General features: G+C 40.3%; 2 protein-coding genes across 3 annotated transcripts in view; both read right to left on the bottom strand.

The window, feature by feature from the left end:
• Nucleotides 1–9,317, bottom strand: part of ppp1r37 (protein phosphatase 1, regulatory subunit 37) — a 52,578-nt gene extending 43,261 nt beyond the window's left edge. The window contains exon 1 of one of the 2 annotated variants that reach the window (XM_030443930.1): nucleotides 7,488–9,317. In XM_030443930.1, the coding sequence (XP_030299790.1) occupies nucleotides 7,488–8,244 (757 nt within the window). In that variant the 5' untranslated portion in view covers nucleotides 8,245–9,317. The remainder of the gene's footprint in view (nucleotides 1–7,487) is intronic. The other variant, XM_030443940.1, reaches the window with a different exon arrangement.
• A 1,846-nt stretch (nucleotides 9,318–11,163) lies between these two features.
• LOC115597733 (late histone H2A.2.2-like) lies at nucleotides 11,164–12,078 on the bottom strand. The gene is made up of 2 exons (XM_030443966.1): nucleotides 11,921–12,078; nucleotides 11,164–11,648 (listed from the first exon to the last, which is right to left on the bottom strand). Exon 2 carries the CDS (start codon nucleotides 11,639–11,641, stop codon nucleotides 11,225–11,227), a length of 417 nt encoding a protein of 138 aa, XP_030299826.1. The 5' UTR covers nucleotides 11,642–11,648; nucleotides 11,921–12,078; the 3' UTR covers nucleotides 11,164–11,224.
• Between the last annotated feature and the right edge of the window lie 1,873 nt (nucleotides 12,079–13,951).

Consider the following 13,951-nt stretch of genomic DNA (forward strand, 5'->3'; position numbering starts at 1 on the left):
TTGCATCAAGATGCATCGATAATCAGTTTAGAATCGAATCGTTGACCTCAGGATCGGAATTGAATCGAATCGTGAGGTGTCAAGAGATTCCCACCCCTACTGTTCGACAAGGACAGAAAGACTCAGGACCTGTCCACACCAGCCCGGGTAATTTTGCAACCGTGTAGTTATGTTTCCGGTTTTACTGTTCTGTCCAAATGCAACCGAGCTTTTGGTACACTGAAACCGTGGTCGTTTGAATCCCGAGTCCAGGGTGAGGTTTTCGGCCTACTCGGCTTTCAGCAGTTGCGTGTGGATATGACAACCACCATTATTTCCATTGCTTACGTCAGAGCTGAGCCGTGCCTTTGTAAATATTGCACGCGCAACAATGTAAACAGAGAGTAACGACAGTTAGAAGGTGGTTAGAGGTTGTTATCTAGCTAGAGTAAATGTTCGCTTGATAGGCTAAAATGGACGTGTCAAAGTTGTTGTTGTCATGTCCAGCTGCTCAACCTAATGCAACAACGGCGGCGCCTGGATGAGCAACGAAGGAGACTGCTCCTCTTGCTAGCAAGATGCCATTGTTGTTTGTGTTTTGGTATTTGCCGCACTTCCCCTTTCCGGTTTTAAACTATTTTGATTGATTAAAACAGCCTTCCCGTTTTACCTTACATCGCCACCTATTGCTGTGGCATATGTATTACACGTATATTGCATATATTTTTCTTACATCACTCGTGTGGACGCAGAATTTTATTTAACAAAACCTCGATTGCAAAATAACCTGGTCTGGTGTGGACAGGGCCTCAGACTGGCTCAGCTTCCATTTTAAAATTTGCTTTCAATCCCCAGCTTTGTTAGTAATTACCAGGGTTTGGGGCTAGAGTGCAGAGAGACACAAGGTTAAGGGGCAGAATTCATCACAAAACAAACATGGCCAGACACTTCTTTCTCATATTTACAAGACAAACAAAGATGCATGTGTAGCGCAGACATGCAAAAATGCATAATAGATGATGAACAAACGGGAGCAAGACCTGAGGCCTGATATTATCCGCAGGTATCATTGCATCACAGACATATCTGCCACAGAGTCTATTGTTGGGCTGAAAATAAATATGCCAACAGAAAAACCGCAATATGAAACAGTTTATCTTGCAGCTGCCAGTGTTAACAATACTTTGCATCACCTGAATCGCTGTTTGATGGCTGAACACATGCTCGTGCTTAGTCTGCTGATAGGAAGGGATGCACCAATCAAATTTTACTTGATCTTAATATAAAGTTATGATCAAGTCACAAACTTAATCACAGTCACAGCTGCACACCTCAAGAAGTACTTCACAACTGGAAAGATGGCTCTTGCATAAAATTGGGTTGTCTATGCAGTATAAAGATGCAAATATTTCTGAAATTAGTGCTACTTGACCAGAGAAAACAGAGAAAAGGGGCTGTACTCTTTTGCTCAAAAGGTAGAAGACCGAAAACACCCTTAGGGCACTGGACCAATAAAAACTACGACTGAGGGATCACAGGAGTTGGGCGGCGCTAGGTTTTGGCAATTCGTCTGTTTCAGAAAACAGGAACTAGTTCAGCAACTGGCTGGTAACAAACAGTATCGTACTGCAGCTAAACAGTACAAACCACTTCGGTTCATCGTTTCTCAGCAGTGCCTAAATTAGTCAGTTTTATCTGAGTTTGTTGAGATGCACTCACTCGATCTAAAAGAGAGAGAGGGGGTAGGCTCTCTCTGACAACGCTCTCCGTCTCAGTGGATGTGGGCATACTAAAATGCACTAATACAATCTATGGTTGATACAACATCCCTAAAATCTTCCATATGAGGCATTTTACATTATTAAGAGTACGATTAGTACGATGCAAAATGATGACTACATTTTCAACTTTCATTACAGACTTTTGCCTCATGATGTCTCTTGTTATCCTCCTCAGTCAGAGTGCGAACACCCTTCACTTCCCCTCATGTTTCCATGGAAAAATGGGGTGTTAATAACACCTTCATGACAGCTGGCATTATCAGCTGACATTTGACTTGGCTGATTTAACACTCAAGTATTTGCAGCCATGTTGTTCCCAATAGGTTGAAAAAGTGTCTTTGCACAACTAAATGTAAAAGACAAGTGTGTCAGGGGATGTAACACCGTTGACAGGGATGGTCCATTCATCAAAAGTGCTATGTTTTGGTAAGATTACTTACTTACTTTAAAGTTTATTACTGTTTATTGTTTGTGTTTTTTTTTTCTCTCTACTGGCCTTATTGGTCCCAATTAAGTCCAGTACTGGTCTGCCTCTAGCGCAAACTGAACAAACCTCTGATTTTTTAAAGCCTTTTTCCAGTTTGTACACCGAAAGCTTTGCTTATCAGTATGTTACTTGGTCCACAGCCACAACACATAACATTTCATGGGTCACAGAGCCTCTCACAACCTGGTGCCAAGTGGGCCTTGGGTCTGATGACACGAGACGGAGCCGCACGTAGGCCAAAGAGTTTGGTCGCTTGCAGGATAAACAGTCCTAAATGTGAAGGAAATGTCTGCCACTGCTCGAAGTAGGCTTTCACTTACTTGCATATGTAGCTGCATTAGGATAAAGTTGTATTACTCTCGTTGTGGTACTTATTCTACGTGGTTGCTCTGAAAAACTTGCATCTTGCATCACGACCTAACAAAAACAATCCCTGCATTTAAGAGAGTTTGCAGTGACTGATAAGCCTGATAAAACAAATGACTAAGACATGCTTCCCACTGCTTTTATAATGACTTTCTTTGCTGATATAAGCCCGAGCTGCACATAGACTGAATTGGCCAGCCAGCAAGGAGGAGAAATAGGGGAGGAGTATCGAAAGCAGTAGGGGAAGCAATGCAGCATGTTGGGAAGTTCAGGAATCTCAGGATATGATGTTGTATTTGCTCAAGCCTGGAGGGAAAGAACAAGCATCCCTCAAGTCTCGACAGGGAGAGAGGGGAAAAAAAGTTAAAGGAATGATATTATCTTACCCATAAGAAAATGACACGGACGTGAAAGCAGCAGATTAATCAATTAGTTGTCAACTATAAATTAAACTGTCAACTATTTTGAGTATTTTTTTTACTCAAAATACATTTCTGATTTCAGTGTCTTAAATGTGAACTTAAATAGTTTCTTTACTCTTCTGCGACAGACAACTGAGTATATTTAGGTTGTGGACTAAACAAGACATTTCAGGACGCCATCTTGCTTGATATTTTCACATTTTTTGATCAAGCAACTTGAGAGTAGAGAGTATAATCATGAAAATTACTGCTAGTTTTAGTTTTTGCTAACTGACATAATGTATTTCTTCCCTTGTGCCATTTAAGAATATGTTGACAAAATTAAAAAATTGCGAACAATATTTTAAAGATATGTCTTTTTTTTTTTCAACACTGGATGACTGGAAATTAGAGTTCCAAGGAAGAAATGGAAATGCGACACCCGAGCTGCCCGCTATTGTTCCCCTGACTTTACTCCCTCCTGAACCCCAGGGGTTTATTTTGAATGGCAGCTTTTCAGGACTCCATGAAGTTAACTCCTGTTCTGAAGCTCATTTTGAGACAAGAATTAAATTAGATATATGCTGCTTACGAACATTCAATACCCATCTTACAAATTCTTCCCTCTGCTCTTGCAGCAGTAACTCATACTGTGCATGGATGAGGCTCCAGGCTCTGGGTTCACTGTTTGGTTCTCTGGGTCCCTGTCTTATGTCATCTGTCAGAAACATGACACTAGTTCAGCAAATAAAGGGTCTGGATGGATCATGGAGTTATTGTGGCACAGTGCTCTTAACAAAGCATGAAGAAGCTTGGAGCAGAGGTTCAGATACATTTCATTTCCTGGACTTTATCTCAGACACAGACACACACACATTCAGATGTCCTCCCATGTGTGAGCATCAATGTCCTCAAGATAGATTGTAGGAGCAAGGCGAAGGAAAAGATTTTACAGGTGAACATCGAGGCATTAGGAAGTTCACCACTGACACAACAAATGGGTAGTTGAATTTGCTCGATACAAAGTAGCTATACCCAAAGTAAACAGGCAGTGGTGAATTCAAGATAACCACAGATGTTTAGCTTTAACTAAAGCATATGAATGCACCAAAACATTTTTTTTTACCACCTTAAGATTATTGTGAAAAAAGACAAAACAGTTGCCACCATGGTAACTTTTCAGAGTTGTAAAATCCTGTCTGTGAGTATCATAAACTGCTGTGTAGGGTTTGGCATGTGATAAATATTTAAACACATTAATCTCTTAATCCAACTGGACCCTTTGGATCAGATTTCATGTCTCACCAATACCTAAACAACTCCACCACATCCCTGTGTTGTTTGAATGCAGAACGGTTTTTCAGTCTGAAAGCCTTATAAAAAGGAGATATTTAAGGATGTTCTCCTCTAGAGCTGCAATGATTAACTCATTAGTCGACGACTTTTAAGTTTATTGGCAGCTATTTTGCCAATAGATTAATTTGATTTAGTATAAATGTTTTTAATTAGTAGAAACGATTCAGCTTCTTAAAAGCAAATATGTTCTGGTTTCTTTACTGGCTGTGAACAAAAGAAGAAATGTAAGGATGTCATCTTCGACTTTGGGAAACCCTTATCACTTCACCATTTTAGAGACCAAACAATTGATCAATGAATCAGAAAGCTATTCATCTACAACGAAAATAATCATTCCAGCCCATGCCCCTCCGTGGCAGACGCTGCAGTAGCAGTTGCTAGCAATACTTCATGTTTTCCATCCATCCATCATTTGTCCTGACTCTGGTTCAGGATTATGACATCCCTTAATTCTGACAGGAAAGCAGGCTTGGTTCTTTTTAAAATCTAGTAAATGCTATCAGGGCTGAACAGTATGGCCTTTAAATACCACAGTACTTTTAGGCTGAATCACAATACATATCTTGATATATGTTTTATTTCTTCTTTTTTTTTTTGATTACATGTACCAGTGTTTTAATTTTGCCTTCATTATAAACAGAATATTCTGTATGATGTGGTTAACCAACACCCCTATCAACTTTCTGTCCATCTATCTCTATATCGACAGTACAATCAGTTGAACCTTTGGAACTTAAATAAACTACAAGATAAATGTGCTGTGATAAATAATGTGAGCTCACACTATGGTCATCTGGATACTTCACTGCTCCCAGTGCCAACTGTTTTATAAGGCCCCAGATTTCTTGGCTAACTGGGTTGGAGACTTTGCCCCCGTAGAGTTTGGCCAAAGATATTTCATGTCCAATTTACTCTCAGACTGGCTGCCGGTATCTGCACTGTAAACTAAACTGAAACATTTAGGAAAGCAACTGACAAGCAGTAAGGGGCATGGATGCTACGAATGCAAACATTATTTTAAGAGGGTAGAATATGATTTACAGTTACATGTACCTTAATGTGTAAAGATAAGGGGACTAAAATGGAAATCTATCTAAGTGGCTGTCTGACCAATTGTAGGGGTGTTAATAGAACAATTTGCATCCAGCTGAACACGAGGCAGTGCATATTATTAACCTTGCTGCCTTTGTTCTTTTTACGCCCCCCTCCCCCATCTGGACATCTCGCATCACTGACCATGGCCTTGGCCTGGCCTACATTTTTGGTTTTATACATCAGGACAAAAAAAGAAAAAGAAAAAAAGGACTCTCACTTTAACCAGACTTTGTGGTCGGGAGTATATAGTCCAAGTAAACACAAATTTGGCATTTTCTCCGACTGCAGTCAACTATGTAACTATGTCAACTGCTGTCACAGTACAGTGAGCAAACAGCAGTGGTCACACAATGACAGTAGGCCAGTTCATTAAAGGATGTCCGTTGTCTGCTCTGGATAAAGGAGCATGTGAGTCATGGTCATACATGACTTTCCAGTTCCTCCAAAAAACCCAGAAAAGATTAAACATGAAATTACTGTAAATCAAAGCTGCCTAAATTCTGCACAAGAGAAACTAAGCTGAATAATGATAATAAAATCAGGACTAGGGCCACAAAAAAACAACAACAAAAGAGGAATAAGAGGTATACCGTAGTTTAAAAAATTACATTTACCATATTGTGTAAATTTGCTTATCCATGTTACTCAATTCTATAAGGGATGGGGCAAGATTTTCAAATATTTGTTAAACTAAAAAAAGAGTTCTTGTTAATATTGTTTTATCTGAAAACACATGTTTTTCACCAGCGCCTGGAAATGGTTATAACAGGCCTTGATAAAATTGCGTTTTTATTACCAGGCTCTGGTAAAACGTGTGGAGCATAGTCTTTCCCACACAAGGTCAGTATAAGCCCATGCAGCTATATGCTCTAGTACACAAACAGCAGATCTTCAAATAATTAAAAAGCTGTTAGTCAAGACAATCTTAAATTAAAACTGCATTTTAATTTTCAATATTCTGGTTCTAACTCCATGCAATGACAATAAAGTTGTCAATATGACCTAAAAATGATTGATAAAAGTGTACCAAACAAATTTTTGATATTAGATACATGGTATTTTTCTTGATATTCTTGATTATATATTCATTATGTAAGGATACTGTAAATAAAACACATCCCAAATATTCTCCAACTACTTTGTCATTTGATCTGGACTGGCAGAAAACACTACTGGTTTTGGAAACATGTTACATTCATGCATACAGGTTTAGAGTGACTCTACATGTATTGCTTTCAAAATTGGATTTATTTTTATAACTCTAATTTTTCTACTTGTCTGCATCTTGTGCACATTTATCTCTCTGGTCTATTGTTTATGCTGCTGTAGTGCCATGTTTACCCCTTGGGAATCAGAAAAATTTCATCTCGTCTTAAAAATGATAAATTATTGTACTGCATGGATGATTAGCTGTAAAGGTGAAAAAGTAACTTCTCATTTTGTCCTAACTTTTAAGACCGGGTTCCTTCTATCAACCCGTATCCTGCCTGAGCTTCCTTTAGACGTGTGTACACTGAACAAACAGGAACCTAACTGTGGTAAAATGGCACACCTCAAGGAGTGGTGGGATCTACTCACAATATGGCTTACAGCACAGGCCTTGGCCTAAATTTAGATCTGTATATTGCTGGGAAAAAAGCCAGACTAAGCTTTATGTTAGTCATTTGACTGCTCAAACTAAGAAATGGACCTCTGTTTGAAAAGGGAGCGGGGGCACAGGTGCTGCCTGAGGACAAAATAGACCGCAGTGATCGTGTGATAGATGACAAGCTTTGAAGAAAGACAAAAAGAACATTCCTCACCTCTCAAAAGCCACTCCTCTCATATATCAGTTTCAACATCCAGCTTCCAATCACTTTTTTACAGACTACACATGGAAAATAGACCATGACAGGGCATATTTTAAACCAATCTCAACATAGTGATCAGACCATGTTGATCTAGCATGTTCATACAGGCAAGTACAATTAATAGAACCGCATTCACACCTTCAGGCACGCAGAAACACACACACACACACACCAGTGTTACCATGTCTCCAGGGGTCTTTGGGCTCCACTGCTCCAGAGACAATATCCTCATCTGAGGGAAACGTCACCCTTTTGCCACTCGGTTTGTGTTTATCGTCCACCTCCTCTACCGAGGGGTACAGTCCAGCCTGGTCTGTTGCAGGAGCCTCTGTAATGCATGTCTGGTCTGCATCTGATGGGCTTTCTGTCGTGCTGCTAGCTGGGACATCCTGAGACTCTGAGTCTAAAGTATTGTCTGTGAGTGATCTGACATTTGTCGATTCAGCCTCCAAAACCCCACTCTCATCGAGGCTCAGATCCACACCTATGTCCATGTCCCCACCATCGTCCCCTTCTCCCACAACAAGCTTTGCAGGTTCGGCGTCCTTCTCTTCCTTCAATTCCTCCACCCCAATATTGTCCCTGTGCTGCTCTTCATTAGAAAAGATCAAGTCAGTGGGGTTCACTCCCGCAGGGGTGTCTTGGGCGCAGCTCTTTCTATTTCCATTGACCTCATCAATTTCCAGTGTGTCTTGTGCCTGGTGGTTATCCTCCTCGGCTGGCTGAAGGTTGTCAGTGAGCTGAGGCATCAGGTATGTCTCGGAGGCCTCTGTTGGAACAATGTTTTGTTTTTCCGTGTTACTGTCCGTCATCAGTTCAGAGATCCGGGGGGTGACCCCTTCTGTGTTGTTGGTAGTGTTGTGATCGACGTCCACATTGCTTTTGGTCTTGACATTGCACAAATCTAGACACTGCTCCTCGATATTCATTTTTTCATTTCCAGTGAAACTCAGTCTTTAACTGTGCCAGACAGCCTAGATATTAAGTTAAACAGTAACTAGGTGCCAACTGACATGGATAAGCCTGTCTTTGTCCTCACAATAAGGTATAGAAGTGCACCTTTCCTGGTCGTGTATTCAAGTGCAATCAGAATACAACACCAGTATTTTTACTGAGTCTGATTTAAATGATACTTTTCAAACCACAAATCGCAGGTGAATTTGGCGCCAATTAAAGTGCAATTTCACACAAATATCAGTACAAGAAATGTGCGATACCTGTGTGAAACAGATACTGTTGCAGTAATTATTTATATGCCAAACTGGGCAACTTTGCTCAACTATCACCCAGACAGGCAACCACTACTTAATAATTTCGGCCAACCGTGTCCTACTGCTCCAAATGGGAACCGACGAAAGCCTTACTGGTCGTCAGCACATTGCCAGCAATATTAAAGAGCACCAGGACAGTCAATTGAAACGAACAAGTCACTCAGGGTGCCTCCATTACGCTAGCAAAGTGAGCTTACTGCCCGACACTAAACCGATTCATTTGCATGAATTTGAGCGAGCTAATGTTAGCTAGCTTGCTAAAGTTGTTGCCCGACAATGACGTCCAGGCCCGTCAACGGTCGCATGCCTGCTTCTTCGCGTGAGCCCGTCCGTTTATCCCCGACAAAGTCCATTCTCCTGTGTCAAGACAAATATTTTCCGGCTGTAGCTCTCGTCTCACCCTCTGTCGCGGTGCAAGTCAGCTCACATCACAACCCTCGACCAGCGGCAGCCAGAAAAAAAACAGGCGTCACACTCCGAGCAATGAGCATGTTTCAGGGGCTAACGTTAGCGTTGGGAGCCGGACCGAAGCTACACCTGCTGGTACCGATTGTGCCGATAATGACGGGATCATAAAGGTGTCCCGACCACACAGGTATCGCTGGTGTCTTCCTGTCCCGGAGAAGTACGCTGGAGCTGTTTTTGTCTGGCGTTACCATTCGCTAGCTTATTGAAGTCCAACAACTGTTTGTTGTTCACACGTCCTACGTCAGCACGTCTGTGGCCGCAAGGGGACGTTCAGCACACGCAGTGTTGCAAAGGGTTGCAAAAAAACAGAAAAGGGGGCAATATTTTAAAGGTTTAGAAATACTGCTCAAAATTAGTCAGGGATATTGGGATATTTTAGTTTTCCACTTCGTCGTTTACTCTGTGACATATCAGAATTTTTTAATTGTGTGTTTTGTGAGTATTTTTTTTCACATATTAATACATTTCATCGGACTTTAATTGCATATCCATGTACCCACATTCCACCATCCTAATTGATTTTGAGTAATTTAGGTTACAGAATATAGTTACCTAACAACTGTAGACAGCAGACAGTGCTGCCTGATTTAACTGTAAATCTGACACTTGAATAAAACTGACTACATTGTTGGACAAATTCCACATACATAAATAAGAAATGTGTACATTTTCCCCAGATATTTTGTTTTCTCTGCTTCAGTTATCTAATTACAATGATTCATGAAAGCACTAACCAGTCAAATAGGTGAAGAATGTCTAAAACACACACCAAATGCAAAATGTCAAATGTCATGTTTACATTTACTTTAGCATTTTATTTCCATCATCATATATCCAACCTTTTGCCTGTAATTCAAATTGCGATGTCCAATTGCTATACTTTTGTTAAAGGGGCACTGCAAAGTTTTGGAGAAGAAGTTCAAACTCAGAATTATTCTGATCAAAATCCTCTTTCCCCAAACTACACAGTGCACCTTCAAGACAATCTTTCATCTAGGTAATTTGAAAGTTCTTGCTTTAATGGAACCACAGCGCTGCAAATGTCTGGTCAAGTAGAAAGTGTTGAACAACCAACATGCACATTTGCTGAGGCAACACTTGAACACTGGATCTTTAAGTTAGGAGGCAGATATTCTACATTTTAAAATTGTACACCACTGGACTGTTTCAGGAGATATTTTTCAATAATACATTAAGACCTACCAAATTTGACATCAACTTAAAACCTCTGATGTTTTGAAATCAGACTCTTAAAAGACTCAAATAGGACATCTGTCTTGGAGCACCCAAATAACCTTAGCAATGTCAGGGGCTAGGTTGAATACTTTTGAAATCATATGGTGAGTATTATTTGCAGAAATTAGTATCTTATCCAAATATGGGCAACCCTTTAGTTATGGATACAAAGTAGTGTCACACCACATTGCCAGGTTAACCTTTTTGCTGACCTTCCTTACAGATTTCTAAAGCCCATTCAGGGTCAAGTGTTGTCTGCAAGCGATTCCTTTGCCTGAGTCCAAATAATCAGTGACTAACCCTTCTTAATAATTGAGGCTAGGAAAAAATAAAGGGCTCTTGCAGGTAAAGCACCATTTCTGTTGTTCTGATCCATTTATGAACATGCAGCTGGTTAAGTCCCCAGCATTCCTTTCTGCAAACAAGTGGCAATAGCCTTCACACCCCCCCTGGGTAAATATTTAAACTACAGTTTTAGTAGTAGTTTACCAATTACAGTATCACTTACAACTTGATTGGTATAGGTGCCCTTTTTGAGAAGTGTGGCAGGTTGTACAGCAAAACCTACAGAGGCAAGAAAAAAAAAAAAAAAAAAAAAAAAAAAGTACTGAACATGCACGCCATGTTCACAGGAGCAAGAGTTAGATGAACCTAGAATTCCTGAGCCACTTTATATTCCTCAAAGCATGACTGCATCTTGACTGCAGGAAGTAGGAAATGAAGCACATTTCCGTAGCATTCAGAGAAATTTGCTCAGTGCAGCTGCCGCCACGACACAAGTGGGTCCCTAGAGGTGGAGTGGTTTCCTGATAAGACTGCATCCAGTGCCTCGCTCAACAAGTGTCAGCCAGTAAGACAAACTTTTTTTTTTTTAAAAAGTACACTTTAATGCTATACAATTTCATAAAAATTTGCAAAACTTTTATATTCACATTTAAAACTCTTGGGATTCAACGTCTTTAGCTGAATTGTCATCCTTTGGCATCTTGCTCTTCTTGGGGAGAAGGGTTGCCTGGATATTTGGGATGACACCACCTTCTGAGATTGTGACCCCTGCCAGAAGTTTATTGAGCTCTTCATCGTTTTTCACCGCCAACAAGATGTGGCGAGGAGCGATGCGCTGCTTCTTGTTGTCACGGCAGGCGTTTCCTGCCAGCTCCAGGATTTCGGCACAGAGGTACTCCAGGACGGCTGCGAGGTACACCGCAGAGCCGTTGCCAACTCGCTCAGCATAGTTCCCTTTCCTCAGTAGTCTGTGGATTCGGCCGACAGGGAATGTGATCCCTGCTCTGGTAGAGCGGGACACTGAAGTCTTCGGTTTGGGTACAGCTTTCTTCCCTCGGCCGGACATTTTCAGTCTGAGTTTAGAGAAACACTTCAGGTTACACAGTTAATGAAAGTGACCCAGGATGTGAAGGGTCGTTTTAAAAACAAATCAATATATTTTAATTTCAAGCTACAGAGGTTATAGCATCTGCTGTTGGAAAGAAAGACCTACAGAGCTTGGAGCCAATTGGCTATAAAGAGTAGCTTCTATGAACATGTTCAGTGCATCTTCTAATACACAAATCAACAGACATACATTTTCTTCTCAAGGCAGAAATCACCTCAAACCTCATGCAACACTCACCAGTATTCTGCATTCAGCCACTTTAGCCTTGCAGCATGGATTGCTGTTTTTATAGGAGTCAAACAGTCATTAGGTAATTGCAGACACCTGTCTCCTCTGCTGCAGGGTCACCTTGATCACCTGCATTTGACAACATGGAGTGTTTTGATATCTGTAAGCAGCCCACACGTCCTTTTACAAACTGTGTACTGAGAAACACTAATTGGTGAGTTTGGTTTCTTTTCTGCACAAGCTCACTAGTTTCAGTGGAAAAATCCAACTAGCAAAACACCAAACACCTGTGTGAACTGGACAGCCTTAAAGTTCTGAGGGAGAAAATTGTGATGACTGCACAAAAAGTACCACTAAACATGCAGATATATGCGTACATAGTGTTTTAAATTAGTGGAGACACTAAAAAAAAAACACAAGGGTAAGTTTATTTATTTATCGGTTTATTTGACCAGGACGAGGCAACGGATGCAATGTATAAGACGTCAAGGTGTGGCTAAATTGCAGTCTTTGTCTTTGGGAAATAAAATGCACACAAATACAACACTCCAATACAGGCCCAATAATAAACAAATAAAATAGACATGGATTAGCCCCCACTACAAACAGTGATAACAGTGATATAGAACAATATTTAAAAGCAATGACTGAAAATCATGATTAAGCACATGGAAAAAAAGAAAAAAGAAAATGCTATTCAAAACCTTGTAAGCCAGTGTTAAGTTTGTCTTAATTAAATCCACTGTTTTTTCTTATTATTGAAAGCTTTGAGATCAGTTAACGCTTTTATTGCCTTTAGTCCCAGTGGCAGTGAATGAGACTGTGACAGTGTAACCATCACTTAGGGATTATAGGTCTACACTTGCAACTTCCGTAGTTTACATTTGAGCAATTTGAGCAAAGTCTGTACACAGGCAGCAGTGGTGTCAAGTATCAACCAATATACTTCATACAGTTTTACAGCATTTGAGGATTTCCATTTTTACTACTTTATTCTTCCACTCCACAACATGTCAGACGGCACAATAATATTTTACTTTTCACCCCACCACACTGACAGCTTTATTAAATTACTCTGAGGATTAAGATTTTTCATATAAACAGTGTGTTGGGTCGTAGCTCACTTTCAACCACTGACAACGTCAAAAATGTTGTTTACGTGTTGCTGCATCTGCATCTGTAAGAATTTGTCATGCTCATGAAATAATAAAACATTATTACATTAGTTAATATCACACTAACTGAGCGGGCTGCTGCATACTGAACACTTTTACTTTTGATTCTTTAAAAAGATTTTCTGTTCTTTAACTTGTAAGTATGATATGTTTGTGAAGAGGAGAAAACTATTCAACTGACAACAGTTTCATTTTTCTTTACCCAGCCCCATTACGCAGGGACATTATTAGTAAAAAGAAAGAACAAACAAAGGTTTTACCCACGCACAAAACTACTCACTGGATCTAAGCGTGCTGACAAACATCAGCAGCAGGTGGCAGCACAGACCTCAGATTTTACCCGTAGCCTGTTGCAGTTTCTCCTTGTGTTATTTTTAAACTCAAATGACTTCTTCTTAACGATGGAGCACTTATAAAACCACACTTAGTGGTGTCATGATCCTTCACTTTATGATCAGGTGCTTGACTGTGTCTGTCTCCCTGAGCGCCTGATGTGCTTACTAACTAACTGCTTGGGGGAGTGATGACTCATCTTCTACCTCTGTGTACAACTCAGTATCAAGTGTTTCATTACAACACACTCAGAAATCAGACAGAGATAAACAGGGATTATGCTCGTCTGGAAGTCTCAAAGGCAACTCATGACCAAACTTGGCTGCCCATGGTTGTATATGAGTATTATTTGTGTTATTTCTGTCCTGATTTTTCATTTTAGAGGTGAACATAGATTAAACTAAGCATCGTAGTCCATTCTTGACTTTAGAAGTAATAGTTCGAATAAACAATCCTGAATCAAAGCCCACTCACTGGCTTTTTCTGGAGGTTTTAAACTATACCACTTAGTCATCTATCTTGCTGTGAGCTT

This window comes from Sparus aurata, chromosome 2 (genome assembly GCF_900880675.1).
Source record: "Sparus aurata chromosome 2, fSpaAur1.1, whole genome shotgun sequence".
Taxonomy (NCBI): Eukaryota; Metazoa; Chordata; class Actinopteri; order Spariformes; family Sparidae; genus Sparus; species Sparus aurata.

Bases quoted from the DNA above. Each gene is read 5' to 3' on its own strand.
- LOC115597733 (XM_030443966.1), bottom strand. From the start codon at position 11,641: ATGTCCGGCCGAGGGAAGAAAGCTGTACCCAAACCGAAGACTTCAGTG.